At 40.9% G+C, this 19,458-nt stretch overlaps 3 protein-coding genes and 1 long non-coding RNA gene across 4 annotated transcripts; 1 reads left to right on the top strand and 3 right to left on the bottom strand.

The window, feature by feature from the left end:
- Positions 1 to 6,176: 6,176 nt before the first annotated feature.
- On the bottom strand, positions 6,177 to 7,517 carry LOC134028449 (uncharacterized). Its single transcript, XR_009931526.1, has 2 exons — positions 7,383 to 7,517; positions 6,177 to 6,667 (listed from the first exon to the last, which is right to left on the bottom strand). It is a non-coding gene; the product is annotated as an uncharacterized LOC134028449 (long non-coding RNA).
- Positions 7,518 to 10,551: 3,034 nt separating this feature from the next.
- On the top strand, positions 10,552 to 12,191 carry il17c (interleukin 17c). The gene is made up of 3 exons (XM_062471960.1): positions 10,552 to 10,726; positions 10,919 to 11,157; positions 11,429 to 12,191. The coding sequence occupies exons 1-3, from the start codon at positions 10,718 to 10,720 to the stop codon at positions 11,676 to 11,678; spliced, it is 498 nt and encodes a 165-aa protein (XP_062327944.1). The 5' UTR covers positions 10,552 to 10,717; the 3' UTR covers positions 11,679 to 12,191.
- Positions 12,192 to 12,911: 720 nt separating this feature from the next.
- LOC134028420 (beta-1,3-galactosyltransferase 2) lies at positions 12,912 to 15,358 on the bottom strand. The gene is made up of 2 exons (XM_062471959.1): positions 15,091 to 15,358; positions 12,912 to 14,630 (listed from the first exon to the last, which is right to left on the bottom strand). Exons 1-2 carry the CDS (start codon positions 15,094 to 15,096, stop codon positions 13,437 to 13,439), a joined length of 1,200 nt encoding a protein of 399 aa, XP_062327943.1. The 5' UTR covers positions 15,097 to 15,358; the 3' UTR covers positions 12,912 to 13,436.
- A 946-nt stretch (positions 15,359 to 16,304) lies between these two features.
- kcng4b (potassium voltage-gated channel, subfamily G, member 4b) lies at positions 16,305 to 19,243 on the bottom strand. Its single transcript, XM_062471208.1, has 3 exons — positions 18,930 to 19,243; positions 17,685 to 18,498; positions 16,305 to 17,582 (listed from the first exon to the last, which is right to left on the bottom strand). Exons 2-3 carry the CDS (start codon positions 18,441 to 18,443, stop codon positions 16,716 to 16,718), a joined length of 1,626 nt encoding a protein of 541 aa, XP_062327192.1. The 5' UTR covers positions 18,444 to 18,498; positions 18,930 to 19,243; the 3' UTR covers positions 16,305 to 16,715.
- Positions 19,244 to 19,458: the final 215 nt, after the last annotated feature.

The following is a 19,458-nucleotide window of genomic DNA, read 5'->3' as shown; positions in this document are numbered from 1 at the left end:
CCCAAAGGTTCATAACGAACCATCGTTGTGTTTACCCAATTTTACCCAATACAAAAACAAATTAAAATAATTTTCTTTTAACCTTTGCAATGTGGGGGGTCTGAGACAGCCTAGCTGTTAAAAGAAAATGCTTCACTTTGTCTTTGTATGCGGTAAATTTGTCGCAATACGACGGTGGGTCACAATGACTGATGGGTCAGAATGACCCGAAGATAACACAAGGGTTAATTGTTTTTTATGATGTACGCTATACAAAAAATTTATTTATGGTTAAAAGAACATGACATTGTTTACAAGAGCACAGATTCTACATAGATCTAGCCTCTTAATTTTGCTCTCAAAGTGCACCAGCAGATTCATAGCCTGGTCCTAACCAGACTCGTACATTTCATTTGTACAGAGAGTCTGGGCTCAATCCATTGACAAGCGTTAACTTCCTTGAAGGCGGGTACTCTGTTGAAGTTTAAAACTATTGGATCTGCCCAGAGCCACTCTGGATCTGGTATAACCAATCGCTAGCGTTCACCTTAGCCAACTCCTTCACCACTAACGGAGCTAGCTGGAAAATCAAACGAACCCCGTGGGGATCAAAGATTGTTCTTGCTCCGGCTTTAACGTCTGGATATTCGGCAGCGTTGCCACAATGGCCAAATGGTTTCGCTCGCATTTTTATCTGCCGCCATTACGGAACTACAACTCAAACTAGCGCACGACATCAACGTCATCATTCTCAGACACTCCCTCTGTTCGCTGATTGGACCAGTAAAAAGTTTACCGGAGACATCTGACAAATATATCTAAAGCCCAGACGCAGTACAGAAGCAAAATGAAAATTCAGTGGAAGTACGTAGGAGGGCAGAGCCAGGCTGTTCACCGTATCCTTCTCACCTTTTTTACCCCTGACCTGTTTGCATGCCTGTTATTAACAAGGAGGTTTAGCACTTTTGCAAGGCACTGTATACATGTCACATTCTCATTGAGAGCTGAGCACCCCTAAAGGACTGATCCTAGAATCGCCCCTGGTATTCTCCCTTTTATGTTATGCTCATGAATATATAGATGAGTTGCGCGATGATTGGTTGGTTTAAAACGAGTGAAGCTGCGGAGCAAAGACGCAACACGGCCAACAGCACTCACTGAAACATGGAAGGTGGAGACTTCAATAAAAACGTACAAATAAATCTATTGTGTCTACACAACACTATTTTCAACAGATTGACTAGATATCATTTGAAATTATAACGTTGGAGGGCTGGCCCAAGCCTTTATGGGGCCTTAAGCATAATTGATTTGGGGGCCCCTCCGAATATAGAGTATAATTACCATTGACATAATATGTTACATTTTTCAATTAAGCTGTAAATTACAGTTTTTTTCAGTCGCTAACAAGCATTTGTCCAAACAGTTGTCACATTTTTTTTTTTCTGTAAACACAATTCACATATTTCATGTCTTTTTCACACAATATGCCGTCAGTGAACACATTTCCACAACACATTTTCTTAACAGACAAGCTATACTTCCCAACAAAATGATGGATTGTTTGTGTAGTATTTACGAATGTTAACACACAACATCCCACAATAGCAAAAACAATTATCCAAACCTTAGATACAGTATAAAAACATCTTTCAACAAACCAATATTTTGTTCACTGTAAGAATTACTGTAAAACTTTTTCTGTTCTATTACTGTATACTGTGTTTCTACTGTACTTCCTTTAGTAAACAGTAAGGAAGAAAAAAACTGATTTGCTTTTTACTTAAATGTGTTTGAATGTGAACATTATTGTACATGTGGACATACAGTTCCCAACCAAGACATTTTGTGTAAAGGTGGATTGCATGTTTTGCATGCAAATACCTGAAACATTAGTCTATGCAGTTTTTATAATGTCAACAATAGCCAGTATTTTGAAACCTGGTGTACTTTGATTGACTGCATGTACCTTGTGAAGTGAAAACAAGTGTTATTTTTTGACAGAATAATTTCATTTTCCAAAATGCAATTGTTGATATCAAGAATTCGAATTTTGGATATCAAGAATTCATTGGTTAAATCATAAAACGGCTTGCCATAATCCTGGCAGTAATGGTAGAAAGACACACACGAAGCTTTTCCTCAACAGCTCTCAGTCTCTCTCTGTTTTAAGTTTTTTATCGCAGTCAAGCTTGAGAAGCTCAGCTCACAGATATGTGGTTAAAAACGGGAGCAATATCAAAATAGCTTTGTTGGCTAGAATGGGGAACTCCTTGGCAACAGATAACCAAAAACTGTCCAAAGGAAGATCAGCAAAGTTTAGCTTTAAACCACGATCTTGTTTCAGTTCAATGAGTTCCTCTTGCTCCTCGACTATTTTCCGATAGACAAAACTATATGACAAACGCTATAGTATGGCTTCAAAATTTACAATCAGGAGGCTAACTAGCAGGTAGTAGCATTGGTACGAGTATTATGCTAGGTTGCTAGGTAACGGAAGCTAACTAAAGCTAGCTAGCTTCCGTTTTGGAAAAATAACTCACTCTGGTGGAAGCGTCGGTAATATTTAGAACTCACTCGAACCAAAGCACTCACAAAGTAGGCAAAAGCCAAAGCATGAAGAATCTGCCACACTTTATTACAGGTTAATTAGGTGATATTAGATCATTTCCCACGGCACACCTGACGATGGCACACTGGTTGGGAAACACTGCAGCGCCGGCGGAATGAAGTCGAACACACCTACTCAGTGTACAAGGATGGAAGGGAAAGTTGTTGGCCAAGTAGTGATAGGCACTGGAGCTGACAGTAGACTTGCTCGTATGGCAAGCCGTTTTATCATTTAACCAATGAATTCTTGATATCCAAAATTCGAATTTTGGATATCAAGAATTCAATTTTGGATATCAAGAATTCCAATTTTGGATATCAAGAATTGCATTTTGGATATCAAGAATTCGAATTTTGGATATCAAGAATTGCATTTTGGATATCAACAATTCGAATTTTGGATATCAAGAATTGCATTTTGGATATCATCAATTCGAATTTTTGATATCAAGAATTGCATTTTGGATATCAACAATTCGAATTTTGGATATCAAGAATTGCATCTTGGATATCAAAAATTCGAATTCTTGATATCCAGAATTGAATTCTGGATATCAACAATGTATGCTAATGACTTTCATGTGGGCGGGAGTAGGCAGGCTACGTAAATTCTGTTTGCAAAGGCGTAACATTTTCTACGCTAAGAGCGTTGCCCACTGCTGCCATTGTAGACTTTGCCATCCGTTGGCGTTTGGTTTAGTTCAACATTGATTTTGAAAATGGATGAAGTTGGATGTTTTGAGACCCCAAAAAACGTAATCATTGTCCTTTTTTTATTTTTATGAATGTATTGTATGTGTAACATCGTTATGTGGGTTCAGATTAAATTCCACTAAATTGGCAGAACTACGCCATCTACTGTTCAAATGTGTACCTGCTCCGAGTAGCAGGTACACACGAGTAACATACGCACGAAAATTTATGAGACTATACCACCCAATAATTTGAAGCACTACTGGCATATATTAAGCTTTCAATTATTTGTAATAAAACTACTAAACTTTCCTCTTGGAGCTATAGATGCTAAACCGTCCAACACAATCCAAAACCAGCTCATTTTACATAAGTATGGCCTATGTTGTTCATGTGGGAGGGAAAAAGCAGGCATTGTGTTTTATTATTTCACAAATATGTTGAAATGATGCAGTTCAAAACAAAAGATGCAGTCATTAATTCCTAGGACTGGCATTTCCAATGGGTGTTATTAAGTGCTTTGAGCGGCTAGTCAAATCATTCATCTGCTCCTCGCTGCCCCCCACCCTGGTCCAACAGGTCTACAGACGATGCCATCGCTCTGACTATGCACACCGCTCTCTCCCACCTGGACAAAGGGAATACGTATGTGAGGATGCTGTTCATTGACTACAGCTCAGCATTCAACACCATCATCCCCTCCAGACTGGTCTCCAAGCTTGTGGACCTGGGACTGAGCACCTCCCTCTGCAAGTGGATCTTCCACTTCCTGACGGGGAGGCCACAGGTGGTGAGAATCGGTGACCGCACCTCATCCGTACTGATCACCAACACAGGCACCCCCCAGGGCTGTGTGCTCAGCCCTCTCCTGTTCTCCTTGTTCACTCACGACTGTGTGGCAACGCACAGCTCCAACCTCCTTGTTAAGTTTGCTGACGACACAACCATCGTGGGCCTCATCTCTGACAGTGACGAGTCAGCCTAAAGAGAGGAGGTTGACACCTTGACATCATGGTACCAAGACAATAACCTCTCTCTCAACATCAGCAAGACCAAGGAGATGATTGTGGACTATAGGAGGCGGCAGGAGGAGGAGCATGCACCCCTACTCATCAACGGATCTGAAGTGGAGAAGGTCAACTGCTTCAAGTTCCTCGGGGTGAACATCAGCAACAACCTCACCTGGTCTGTTCACACGGACAAGGTGGTCAAAGCGGCCCGTAAACGCCTCTTCTTCCTGAGGAGACTGAAGAAGTTTGGTATGGACTCAGTCATTCTCACTAACTTTTACAGATGCACTATAGAGGGAGCTGCACAGACAGGGGCCGCAAGGCCCTACGAAGTGTGGTCCGTTCTGCTGAGTTCATCATCGGCAGGAAGCTCCCAGCCCTACAGGACACCTACCACACACGTTGCCTCAGGAAAGCTGGCAGGATTCTAAGAGACTGTTCCCACCCATCCTTCAGTCTCTTTACCCCGTTGCCTTCTGGCAGGCGTTACCGCAGCATCCGGTCGCGCACACGCAGACTGGACAATAGTTTCTACCCAAGGGCCATCAGGCTTCTGAATGGACACTGATATGGACATTGATTCACTGCACACTAGTCACTTATACACTGTCACTTTCAGTACTGGTTGCACTATCAGTAACACTGCACTACTGTACCTCACTGTACTTCGCCATCAGGCTCCTGTATGGTCATTGACATAGTCACTGATCTGCAATTTTGCACTATTGTACTGTACTCCACCTAGGTTAGAATAGGTTATAGGGTTGTAATAGGTATTATGTGCATTTAGGGTTAGTATGGTGTATTATTTATTGTTATCTGTATATTTAGGAAGTTTTAGTATTAGGGTTAGTATAGTCGATTATTTATTGCTATCTGCATATTTAGAAAGTTTCACTTATTTAAGCTCAGCATAGATGTAAATTATGATCTGTGTACTTATATGTTATGTTATGCCAGGTGCTTGCGTTGTCTTGTCTTAAGAATTTCAATGCCCAGTCTGACCTTGTGTTGTTCTGTGTACCTGACAAATAAAAGACTTGAACTTGAAGCATTCCAATTACAGTCCTAACTTGGACACACATTGCATCACTGTGTCTGTCTCACTGTACATGCATGTATGGGATTTCCCATGTACTTAAGTTATACACTAATCAATACAACTTTCACAAATCAATAGAACTAGTCATTGGATACTTAGTATGTTGTCATGTGAGTTTGTTATTGATAAGAGTAGATTGTGTGTAGTCAGGTTGAATAGATGTTCAGGGTCACGAGAAAGTACTGGGTGAACGTCCCTTGTGATGGCGGGGAGAGCTCCACCTATGATCTCTCTCTGCCCTGAGTGGTCATGGGCTGGGAGCTGGGAATCTTTCTCTGTGACTGTTGTAACACCATTAATACCTGACTATCAATATCCATGTTGAATTTATTTGACCCTATAAAACACGTTCCCCCGACTTTTGAAGCTGGGAAACATGATTGAGACCTAAGCCTGGTGTTGTGCCGTCATTTATTGTCAGAGGTCTGTTTTCTCTCCCAATCTGCAGATCAATAATACATCTAGTCACTTATAAGAATACAAAAATACAGAACTGAACTTAAGTCTCCGTTAATGAAGACGAACAAGACACTTTCTTCATCAAAGGTGAGTTCTCTGCTGGGGATCATGCTGGACAGCTTGGAGAAGGAGGCTGAGAGTAGCTGATGGCCATCATGGACAACCCATCTCATCCCCACAGTGATGATGCAATGGAGAACCCGCAGCAACAGAATAGACAGCCACAATAATTAGAGGCCACACTACAATTCATTAGCTAGTAAGATAAATGCAGATATGATCAATTTTATGAATACAATGAAATAAACACAATGGAGATGGTGTATTGCAAACAAACTTTATTAAAAGAAAGTGATTATAATTCGTACAATATAAATGTGACTTTGGATTTATTTAATAGCTTCACATAAAACATTACATTGATACCTGCCCCCTCTAATAACTACTTATCCCTAGCACATGAGATGTAAAGGTAAAAGTTTGTACACAATATGGGCACATTCCTCTGATCTAACGTTGCTGACATATCAAATATCAATCAAATAGTAGTCGGAGTATGAGGTGTGTTGTCTTCTGCTTTTGCTGGTGAGATCAGATTGGATTACCTTTAAAGTCAAATTCATATGTGTGCATGTTCAGAAGACCAGCAGCTCAATAAACATAGGTGAACTGTGTCCTTTCTTCAGACTGAATCCAGATGAGCTGTTCAACCAGGTAGACAAGGTCCACCATGTGGGCTGTGGACAGCGGCTTTGGACAAGGTCAGCTTGGTGTTGTCAGGCCAGGTGGTCATGATCCAAGGACTCTGGGCCACCTAAAATAAATAAATAAGAAAGAAATAAGAGGGAACATTTTTTAGATCAGGGGTATTCAACTTCTATGCAGTCTTGAGTCTGCAGTCTTTCTGTTTTACCTCATCACCGTCACTCACCCTCCCAGCAGTGTCACAGATAAAATGTATGCCCTGATTGGAGCCTTCAAATGAATAAAAAAAACTAGCTTGTCCAGAGTTACATATTAAGGGACTTAGATTAAAAACAATACCATCATCAGAATTGTGACTGACCCTAGTTCCACATCCCACACATCAAGACGACATGTCTGGGGAAATTAGGACGTTGTGTCACCATACACCATAGGCTACCAGAGTATGTCTCCTTAGACAGGCTCTGGCATTACTTTTCGCAACCTACTAGTCTATATAGTCCAGCAGTCTCCAAACCTGTTTCTGAAGAGCTACTTGCCTGTAGGTTTTTGATCCAACAACACTCATTTGACCTGATACGAGTTACCTGATCAACCAGATAATAATTAGAATCAGGCGTGCTAGTGCTAGTGCTTAAACCTACTGGCAGGTAGCTCTTCAGAAACAGGATTGGAGACTCGTATAGTCTATTATATTCATATCTTTTCAGCCTAGCCTAGCTAGCTAGAGTACAGTAGCATTAACGTGTGCTTGCTAGCTCGACTGTAGTGCTAGTTATCGAACAAAACAAAACAAAGTATAAAAGCCAAAACTAGTACAGTACCTCTTTTGTTGGGTGGTCCACGTAGGTTTCTTATGAGATTATGAGACTTTTTCATTACAAACACTTGCACAGACATCTTCCAACCCGTCTGCTACGGTACGAGCAGACTAAACCCAACAGAATCCCAACTTTTGCGTAGTGTACGCAACGTTTTTTTAAACTCCCCTCACTCCCCTACCCATTACAGCTTTAATTACGCAAATGTATGCTAACTTGATATCCAGAATTGCATTTTGGATATCAAGAATTCGAATTGTTGATATCCAGAATTGCATTTTGGATATCAACAATTAGAATTTTAAATGATTAGGTTAAATGATAAAACGGCTTGCCATATGCTCGTGCCGTGTCGCAGGCACAGCCCTTAAAAATATGCGTGAGAAACATTGTTGGATCAGAACTCAAGATACGACGTAGGGGCCTATATGTAACGGCAGCCCGTCACCTCAGTCACTGAAAACAAACAACTATTCCAACCTGGGGTGTTTCTTACAGGGCTCTAAAGGCTCACGCATTCGCCTGAGACTATTTCTCACACATTTCAACAATTTCTCAAGCTGAAAATAAGGGATAACTTGTCCCACTTTATACAATTAGGTAGTATAATAAATGTATAATAAATAGGCCTACTTAGATTTTGTCTTGAACTTGTACCTATTTGAGAACTGACTTTATTGATTTAGGACTTTGTACTTTCACAGCAATAGAGAACAATAAGACAAGTCTCTCGAGTTCCAGGGCAAACTTTTGATAAAACTTGAGAGCCCTGTAATAAGAAGCTATTGTCTGCCATACCCTTACTAAACCGGTTTTGTTCTGGAAAATAATGTTAACTAAGGATGGGACTTGAGCAGACTTAAGCCACACTTAGTTAGGCAAAAAGTTTTTTTGCACTGAAAGAGTCCAAAGCAATGGCAGATTTAGGTTGTTAAAGTTACAAACCTCTCTCTCTCTCTCTCACACACACACACACACACACACACACACACACACACACACACACACACACACACACACACACACACACACACACACACACACACACACACACACACACACACACACTGCAGTTACCCATTATACCTTTTACTAGTTTTGCATAGCAGATGAGTGTCATAATGCTTAGTGTGAAGTCAGAGCATAGTTTCAATTGCCCTACTGTAAGGATTTGTTGTCAAAACCATACAGAAGCATTTTGAAGACCCACATTCACATGAAAATCTTCATGAAAAATACCAGTTTCCATTTTATCTCCTAAACGGGACTTTGTGTTTGGTAGTCCGCTTCCAACTTGAGGAATATTTAATCAAAACAAACACAAAAGTCGACAGTAAACATACGAACCTTTCAGTCATCATTTGGTTTCTTGTGATTTGTTTTGCTAATGAAAGACTAAAACAAAACAACATTGGTTAACATTAATACTTCAAAGTATTTACTAAACGGATGAAGAAGTTGTAATTCACATTTTTATTTCTACCTTGCTCCACAAAAAAATAATGGCCAGAGGTATATGGAGCTGAACTCCTCTTCCTTGGCCAAGTTCTGAATGTTGTTTGCAGAGACATAAAAAAATATGTAGACTGCTATGAATCCTAAGAAATTGATTAGTACAGCTTACTCTGGGTCTCTAAGGTTTGGGCTACCTGGGGTTCCAACTGGTCTAAATAAAGACTGAGCAGGGTTTTTTCTTTTATGTAAGGGATTGGGAGGGAGAGGAGGAGTTTAGAATGTTCTCGTGAGCTTTTTTTCTTACTTTTATCCAGTCAGCACATTCTTTGAGAGACAACAATGATGACACTTTTTGAAGTTTCAAGTATCACAACGGGTAACCATAGTGTTGTTTTCCTATGTCTCATTCAATGGTCCATGTATTGCATTTATCCACCAGAAGCACTAGGCTATTTCATAAAGTCACCTGACAAAGCATATTTAAATTAAAATACAAAATAAATACATTAAAAAAAGCAATGTTTACATATTTTGTGGGACAGACAGATGATACTGTCAGGTAACTCTTTGAGAGCAGGCACCCACCTTTCAAATCGACCAATTTATCAGTAAGTTGAACTTCATTATTCAATATGATGTAATCTTCCTATTGATCTCTTCCTACAATTGAACACCTGGTTGTTCATTTAGCAATATTAGAGTATAAATGCCACAATTGTGTAGGGTCAACAATAATTACTGTATATATATATCTCATATACACAGAAACTGAAGTTTTTGTGAAAATGCCCAGGGATTCATTGGCCTTGTTAGTTGCTTGTAACCCATTCTTTAGGTTTATTTAGTTAGGAAAACTTTAGTTTCCTTTATTGCATTACACACAGCATTCACTGTCACATAGCTTCATGGTTTCATTATACACTAAAGTGATGTCATCCACAAGGAAGTGTGGGCCAATTTGAAAAGAAAAAGATAAGGAGCATTGAGGCATTAATGTCTACACTTTTCTCATTCTCAGATTCTAAATACAGATCTGCAACACATTTATACTCAGCACCATCATATATGGGAGGAGTCATTGCATCACACCATGGCTACCTATGCCTTTAAGAATTTCAGGTATGACACAAAAAGTTACAAAAAGTTTTGAATTCTGAGAAAGTATTTTCCGCCTATTGGTCAAGGTTCGTTGGTCATGGACCCTGGTCATGGCCGGGAAAAAGAGACAGAACATGCCAGGAGTTGTTCTTTTTTGTTGTAGATTTGTTGCCACTAAACATTTGCAGTCCTAATATTAGTTGCAGGTGATTCTCACAGAATGTGTCACAAGGACATGTTTGGTAATTTTCTCATCTTTACCATGCAGGCACTGCCAGGGCAGTGTGTAAGCAACACAACAATTAAGAGATTCCACAGCTGCAACTGCAGGGGCGTACGTTATGTGAAATATATTTCAGATTCTGTTTAAAAGCTGATGGTGATTTACTATTGTGACAAGTTGCACAGCAGATATTAAGTCACAATGATACAATTCAAAATAGGACACTGATTATATCCAGTAGGGTACTGCAAAAAAAATCTAAATCAAAATACCCCAGTATGCCAGATTCAAATGCTAAAATATATGGCTTGGTCAATGTACTACTATTACTAGGATATAAGGCATGTATGGAAAAAAATGGGAGGGGTGGGGATTTCAGAGTTCCGGAACGGTCTGGAAGGACTGTGAGAGAGGAAAGGGAAATTGTAAATATTTAGAGTCTTACTAGCCAATACATTTCCCCGGATGTCATCATTTGCCACTATATATTGAATGACAGCCTATGGAAGATTAGGGACGGCGACCTGTGTCATGCAGGTTTGTCTGAGAAAGCTGGTCCAGGATGGCACCGGTCAGTCTCTAAGCTTTTACTCAAAATCGCAATTAAATTTTTTTACTAAGAAAAAATCAGTCTGGTGGTTACCGAGACATTTGTGTTCAAATTAGTTTTTCTTTTAATATGACGAGGCTTTTGCATTTTAATGTCAGAATCGTGGTATTGTTGAGTTGCAGTTTTGTGCATTGTCTTTTTTTGTCATGTCAGATTTCAGTGCTTTGCATCTTGGGTGTTCTGAGTTTTTCTTGGAAATCATCAGCAAACGGTTGCTTCAATCGAACGCTTGTCGAATTACGAACAAGACGGTTTCTGAACGTTTCTTGGGCTGGGAGATTTGCGTCGGCTGTAGCAAAGACACAGAAATTGAAACAGACTTGCTCATCCTTCCAACTACAAACTTCGTCGGTGGTGTATAACAACCGCTCATTGTCCCCCTGGCGGTATAGGTAAGATGGCACCTATTAGAGCGATATGACCTTAATATTTAACCGAAATATGACAAACGTGTAACTTTAGTTTTTCAGGTATAGTAAATTACTATCCCGGAGGGATTCAAACCTGCAACTTCTTGACCTGTAGTCTAATGTTTTGCCACTGGTCTATTCTCTGTGTTTTAAGATTTTGTTTTTTGAGATACTTTGTGCCCCACTCTTTTATGACATGCACTTTCATTGGGATTTGACATGATATGTCTAACCTGTTTAATGTTTCTTGTAGAATGGATGAGAAAGATGACAGAATTCCACAAAAAATCGCAATTGCAGAGTGCCTGTGTGATGGCTGTATCATTAACAAGCAAGAAGACATAAGCTACAACTCAGTACCTGTGAATGTTTCCCTGAGGGTCCTAAAGATTACTCTGTGTCCCTACAACCCCCAACAATATTTGATCAAAGCACACTATGTCACCATTCCTGTGGCCTGCACCTGTGTTGTACCCCGTTCGTGGCCTGCCCCAGTCCCTTAGTCAAGTTAGTCTCATTTAGATAACATAGAGAAACAATTGGTAGTGAGTTTTCTCACATGAAAGTTTGTTTTAGAACTCATATTTCTAAAATCCTTCTAGTTAGTTTGATAAATGTAGGGCTGTGACATTCCCTTCCATGTCAAAAGGGCCTTGCACTGGTATCCTTTGGTATGTAGGTCAGTAGAAGGTAAAATGTAATGACATATTAGTCATATTTAATTATTCTGAATCATTGTGAACATAGGTGTTATTGCTTAATATTTTGTAACATGAATGCAATATTTGTTTTAATTGTGGACACATTAGGGTCCAGTATTGGAAGACATCCAGTATTTAAATAGTAATGGTAAATGCGCCATGTATTAATCCATTCAGGCTTTATCTAAATTAGATTCACAAAATCAGTTTGAAAACTGCAATGGATCAAGTTCAAGTAGATGTGGATTTTTCCAAATGAAATCTTTGCTGTAGAAAATACTGTAATGTTCAGCAACAACTATTGAATGTGAGTTCTCTTTTTTTTTTTTTTTTACATTGTGGCTTCTTTGTAGGCCTAAATATTGTGATTGGGCAACTGTGAAATACTACATTGAGCTATGATGTTGTGGTTGTCATTGCACTGTCGTAGCTGCAGAATTGTATAGTTAAGCTAATGCTAGTATAGAGGTGAGTTGAGATCGTGCTATTGTCTTGTTAAAAAAGACAGTTGCTTGGTAACCACTAGAATTTTATATATAATAAAACCTCTTCCTGTTAGAGTTTCCTCCTTTTGATGGTGTAGATGTACTCACTGACATCTTGGATTTCTTTGCAATTTCTATCTAAAGTGAAGACCTACACTTTTAAATTTCAATAACAATTGAAAAAATTGGGATGTTCTAAAACTTTTGACCGGTAATGTACATGTAAATAATATTTACGTAAATTATATCAAAGTTTATGTAAAAGTCTATTATAAGCTTTCTGCTTCATGAACAGGTAGTATAAACTGTCTGTCTGTCTGCAAATCTAAAAAGGAACTTTTTACTTTACGTGGAAAACAGCCAAATTATTAGCAGTTTGTCTAATTTTTAAAAGACCAATATAACTGTATGTCCTTGTTATAAGGGTGTTACAACAAGGGAAAAAAGTATATTTTACAGGTGAGCCCTGCAGTTAGAAACACACACACACATAAAGAAATCAATGCACATCAATATAGAGACGCAGCAGAACATACAACTAAACACAGGCTGAGTTTACATGTTTCTTATTTTCCATGTCATTGCTAGAACAAACATGCTTTGTAGACACTTTAGATAATAAATGCGTTGGCATGTTTTAATGTATTTTTTGTTTATGCTCAATTGCTGAAATATTGCTACACTGTCACACAACATAGTTTATTTTTTGTATTATACAGAATGCTAATGTAACAAAGCTCTAATGACTGAAGTCAGTGTTGATGTTGATCAACACTGACTTCTCGCTCTCGGCCAGATGGACTAGCGGGGAGAAGAGGGCCACAGCCACGCAGACAAAGAGCAGCAGCAGGCCAAACTCACGTATGCTGCGTTGCATGGTTAGCCCCAGGGTTTGCAAACCGAGGGAGTGGCGTGCCAGGTTTTTTTTTTTTTACTCAATCATGAGCAGGTAGTATAAAGCAAAGGTCATCCTGTATTGGAGGACATACCGACAAAACCCATCTTTAATTCTGCCTCCCAACACTATCTCTGAAGTTTATGACTCACTGTAAAAAACTATTATTGTAATGTCATGTTAACATGTAGGTCCGGGTTTGTGCAAGTCTTTCCAGAAGTTAACCTGATCTGTGATAGTGTGTGTAGTGGTGGCTATTATCTGCGAATAGCTGCAGCGATTATAAGGTACAGGAAAAACTTGAAACAGGTTCTGACTGGGAGGGTCAGTGGGCTGTATACCCAGGTGTTTCATGCACAGTCCCAGATAAACATCCTCTATGTAAATGGCTTTAACATGCCTGGATGCCTCCACCAGCTTCCTGGGCAGGTCTAACGACATGACATAGCCCAGTCCCAGAGCATAAGAAGGATAAAATTTGTCAGGGAAAACATTCTCAGGAAGGTACCATTTGGAGTTAGGGTCTCGTAGAACAAGTGGCCATTTGGCCACCAGTCCAGTCATATAGTCGTGCTGTGGTGCAGTCAGCAGCATGTGCACCAGGCTGTTCACATTGAGAAACATGTCTGAGTCAATCTTCATGGCGTAGGAAGCGTTGGGGCAGCGAAAGATCAGCCACTTCAGCATCATCATGGTCTTGATGGTCAGGTTTTTGTAGCTGTCTGTGAAGTCACTCTGCAGAAGGTCTCTATGTTCTCTGCTCTCCTGCAGCACTTGCTCTTGGAGCTTCTCTGCCCCTTCTCCACTTGGCAGTGCCAACATGAAGAACAGACTCACCACTTTGCCCAGAATAAGACTCTCAGTACCCCAGGTACTGCGGACGGCGTCACGAGCCACCCTGTTGTGAGGTGCAACTGGCACCATTAAAACCAGGAAGGGATTCTTCTCCTGACATTCCTCAGGTTCATCCACAATGAAGTGATACTCATGTGGGTATTCCACATGGAAAGATCCTGGTGAAATATAAGGTGCAGTTGACACTGCTTGTTCTACCGGGAGGAGGTTGGGTACAGTTAGTGCCTCTGTCACGGTTGAATTCTTCATGGTGGTATTTATGTTTTTGACATTGAGTTCAATTCCTTGTTGGACAGTTGCATTCTGAATGACAGTTTCAGTACTGTTTGAGTATGTAGTAATGACAGGAACTACCATACTCACAACTTGACCAAACTTCATACACCATTTAGGGACTAAGTCCTTAGTCCTTTCCACTAGGTCAGTGTTGTAGAGAATTAGGGTCAAAGCCACAAGAACAATAATGAAATAACAGCGATATCGAGACCATGTCACAAACTTCCCTCTGTGTCCTGCTTCCTGGTGAAAAAGAAACAGATTGTTGACTTAACAATCATTAAACAGCATGACATTGTGACACAAGCTGACATTCTTCCAGTCAACAACAGAACCGATTTCAAATTAAAAGTAAAATTATTGAAATGTTTAATCTGTAGGTCAAAGAAGTTAAATGCTTTTCTGTGTACAGTAGCTATCTATTTTTATTATACAAATTGTAAGCATACATGGATTGGATTAAAATCAGTAACACATAAAATGTATGTATGCTTAAAAATGGTAAACAACGTTTTAAGTTCTTGAATACCTCAAATGTATTCTAGGTGGCAGGTGGCTAACCTACCACTAGGTTTCTTGCAGTTACATTGATTGCATTTTACCCACCCTAATGTTAAGCTCTTACATGTTAAGTTCATTTGTAAAATGTTGATGTTGAACAGAACAATACAGGAAGAAAAATTCTGAAAAGTAAATTACTTACCTTCATCCTTTTTATTTAAGTCAGTCTCAAACATAGTTGTGAATACTCCTCAAGCAACTCATAACCTGTGAGTGTTGCAAAACTACCACACGGTTTATCTTGTTAATCCATAGACAAACTCCCCCCACCGATGAGAGGATGGATGTTTGCAGGTTAGAGACATAACCTAGACCAACTCAGTTAAAGGCATTCAGAATGACACGTTACGTCTTTTACGTTTTCTTCTGTGGCTCAGGAAATGTACTTCCTTCTATGTAACTATGGTACTGTCTCTACAGTTCTGGTATTATCAGGGGGCATGCACATATGTCATGTAACCATAGCACCCAGGTTTCCTTATTTACAGAGGAACCACACCTATATTGGCCAACCCATTTTTCCAGGTAACATTAGATCCCATATCGTATGTCTCGCTCTTCAAATAAATACTAAAACTACGACACAGTATTTTGAGAGCTGATGAAGAAAGTGTTTTGTCCGTCTCTTCATAAACGGAGTGACTAAGTTCAGTTGAGTTCTGGATTTTAATAAGTATTATCAATCTGCAGATTGGGAGAGAAAACCAGACCTCTGACAATAAATGACCACACAACACCAGGCTTAGGTCTCAATCATGTCTCTCTCCGCTCTGAAAGCCGGAGGACCATCTTTTATAGGACACAGGAATGTAAACATAGATAGTGACAGTCAGGCAGTAATGACGTTACAACAGTCTCAGAGGAAGAGATTCACAGCTCCCAACACATGACCACTCAGACTAGAGAGATCATAGTTGGCGCTCTCCTTGTAGTCATGACCAAGGACGTTTACCCAGTACTTTCTCCTGATCACGAACATCTATTAACCCTGACACATAGACACCATCTACTCTTATTAATAGCAAGCTTACATGAGAACATACTAACTAGTATCCAATGACTAGTTATATTGATTAGTGAATAATGTAAGCACACCGGAAATCGCAATTTCTTCCACAGAGCACGTGGTCATTTTTGTTAATAATCAGCATAGTTGTGTTATCAGACCTGTTTTGTCACATCTGTATTATTTTGTTAGGGCTGTATTTGACATTTTAAAGTGTACACATAAAACAGGATTTACAGCCAAAGTAAAACATTTTACTTTATTATAGATGTTTAGTAGAATGTTCACAAACTCTAGTAAGTAGATATTTGTAAAATGTATACAACCTTGACCTTAAAGAATGTTGCTGTGTCACATCATCTTTATTGTTCTAATGGTATTTTAAGTTGAAACGTGTTAGCACAATTAGCAATGATAATGAAAAAAGTATTAAAGAGTACTTTAAAACATAATGAATAGGCATCACTATACATTTGATGACAATTTGCATCAATATGTCCTTTCTGTAAAATCACAGTGGTTACAACATTGCACCCATGACTGCTATTAGTATTGTAACAATAAAACAACAAAAATGAGACTACCGTAAGGTCTTAATAACAGTAATTGATTTAGATACAGGTGGTATTATAACAAAATAAACATGCAGAACTACCCTTTTAAGTCAATTTTAGTACAGTAATACACACTATTGTATACAGTAGAATAGCATGTGATATGAGTGAGACAATGTACAGTATACCATTCACAGATCATATCATTTACATGAAAAAGTGAGGTGGAAGTCCAAAGTCTTCAAAAGGCTCCAGCTGGAAGCCTTTGTGACCTTTGTCCACATCATCCAAGGAGATTAAACTGACTTTATCTGGAGGTGGCCAAGAGAGCTCCCGGTCCCTCCTGCTCTCCTGGGCATCCGCCGCCAGTTCTGCTCCCCTCTCTTCCTTCCACAGCCTCTCGTGCTCTTCTTTTAACTCCTGGTAAGAGTGGGAGAACATGTGGAAGATGGAGGTGGCTGGGAAGGCCATGATGAGAATTCCACTCAGGATGCTGCTCAGCGCCACCACCTGGCCAGGGATGCTGCGTGGTACCATGTCGCCGTATCCCACCGTTGTCATAGAGATGATGGCCCACCAGTAGGAAGCCGGAATGCTGCTGAATCGATGCTGTGGGGCAGTGGCGGCGTACGGCGCCAGCTCGCTCTCGGCCAGATGGACTAGCGGGGAGAAGAGGGCCACAGCCACGCAGACAAAGAGCAGCAGCAGGCCAAACTCACGTATGCTGCGTTGCATGGTTAGCCCCAGGGTCTGCAAACCGAGGGAGTGGCGTGCCAGGCGCATCACATAGAGAATACGCAAGGCCCGCATCATTCGCAGGATCAGGCCCAGTTTATCCAAGTATCCCCTTCCTGGTCCGGCGCCTCCATCTTCCAGAGACTTGTCTGTGTCCCCCATAGCCAGAGATATATAGTAGGGTAGGATGGCAATGGCATCAATTATGTTGAGGGGGCCACGGACAAAGGCCAGCTTGCTACGAGCGTGGAGGAACCGCATAATGAACTCCAGTGAAAACCAAGCCACGCACACGGTCTCCACCACAAACATGGTGTGACATTTCTGGGAACACTCACCCTGCAAACAGCAAAGGACAGAGGAACAAAGTGGAAACACCTGTTAGGTGCGATGGGCCAGACTTGCGTCTTCTATCTGCAACAGTATATGTTCTTCACTTACCTTGGTTTCCTCCTCACGGAGATCAGGCATGGTGCTGATACACAGGCTGATGACTGTGACGGCAACCATAACTATGGAGAAGCAGGCAAACACCTTCCCTGCAAGTCCGGAGTGTGGGTTCTCCACTACCTCCCTCAACATACCCATCAGTCTTCGATAGCCCTTCTCCGCCACAGGGGGGGGTTTCTTTAGCTCCATTCTCTTCTGCCTCCACTCCTCCTCTTTACGCTCACGCTCAGCCATGTCCTCCACACGACTCATCATCCGGCGCCGGCAGCAACGCTCCATGCAGGCCGGGTCCACACCCCAGTAGTCAAGCTCGTCGTGCAGCGACACGGCGCACAGCTCACGCAGCAGCCTCAGCTTCCCGGCTGCCAGGAAGTTGAGGATGACACGGAAGGCTGCCGGGTTGCGGTCGAAGAAGAACTCGCGTCTGGTTTCATCATAGTCATCACAGAGGCGTGCTATCTCTTCAGGGCTGGTGCAGAACCGTAGGTGGCCGAGGCGACTAAAGGGGAACTGGTCCAGGGTGCTCCAGAGAAATGTATAACGGTTACCGCCTACATTGATTAGGGCCTGAAGGTTGTGGTCAACCACATGCAAGGACTCTGAACCACGGAGCAGTTGAGCGCGCTGATAATAAACGCCCTTGATGGTCTCGGTCTCTGGAATCTCGGTAAAGAAACGGTCGAGACTGCTGTTGTCACTGCTGACAGAGTAAGCACCAAAGTCATGGTTGGCATTGCTGATGATGGGCATTGTGGCATTGGGATGTGTTACAGCACGGCCGTAGATGTGTTTGAGAAGGACAACACTGGAAAACAGGCACAAACAAGGAGCAACAAATATGTGAATAAAAACGCAGGCTCACTCAAATGGTGCTCATCAAATATCTACCAAATATCTTCTACCTTTTCACACAACTGAGCTGACCTTGACCGTTAGTGACACAGACACAGCTTGGCTTACTAGTTCTAGAGAGTGTTACTGGTTGGCAAGGTTGGCAGCTGTATCCTGACTAAATTGTGATACCTTGGCCTCTGCTTACAAACTTCACACTAATGAAGTAAGCACGTCTGAAAATGGGTCTCGAAATATTTAGGTCTATATACATCGTCTGTATAATTAGATCAATGAATAAGCATAAACAAAATGACATCATTTTACTTTCTGTGTTTTGTTTACAATTATGCTGACTAATTCATCTGGATCAGTTAGCGAAAAAGTGCCCGAAAGGTGTCTCACCTCAATCCTAAATGACAATTGTTTTTCTCCTCTGGTCACGTTTTGAAGAAAATGTTATCCTGACGAAGCCTGTCCTTGGGTAGCCTTCAAGGGCTATGAACAAAATCCATTGATTTGTTCATAGTGACTTTTCGAAGCACTGGCGAAAAATTCAAAACCAAAAAAGTAGTTTGCAAGAAAGTTTATCTGGAAAATGTTACTTAGCATGCCATGACAGTTATTTTACGCCTAGAATAGATGATGTGTGTGCACGCGGATACATAAGTCGTCAACCTGTTAATGTTTCCCATAGCGCATCTTCCGCTATAAGGAGATGATACCGCGGGCTTTAGGAATTCATTAGATTATTTTTATCCGTGTCAATACTTCATTTTCATTGGTGAGCGCTGAGAGGCGGCGTCAGGGGCGTTTTGGAGGAGTTGGGAATTACAGCGATTATCTAACGGCGCTGTCCTCCGAAAACCTAGTGTTCTCATCTGTTTGACATGCTGATAACCTCCGCACATCCCCCCCCCCCCCCCCTCTCCTT

The sequence above is a fragment of the Osmerus eperlanus genome, chromosome 10 (assembly GCF_963692335.1).
Source record: "Osmerus eperlanus chromosome 10, fOsmEpe2.1, whole genome shotgun sequence".
NCBI lineage: Eukaryota > Metazoa > Chordata > Actinopteri > Osmeriformes > Osmeridae > Osmerus > Osmerus eperlanus.
The sequence above is the reverse complement of the archived record's forward strand: the minus strand, read 5'-3'. Positions and strand labels throughout refer to the sequence as shown.

Bases quoted from the DNA above. Each gene is read 5' to 3' on its own strand.
- il17c (XM_062471960.1), top strand. The intron at 11,158-11,428 runs GTAAGATGGCAC...TGTTTCTTGTAG, and splicing joins TTGTCCCCCTGGCGGTATAG to AATGGATGAGAAAGATGACA.
- kcng4b (XM_062471208.1), bottom strand. From the start codon at position 18,443: ATGCCCATCATCAGCAATGCCAACCATGACTTTGGTGCTTACTCTGTC. The intron at 17,583-17,684 runs GTAAGTGAAGAA...TGCTGTTTGCAG, and splicing joins TCCGTGAGGAGGAAACCAAG to GGTGAGTGTTCCCAGAAATG.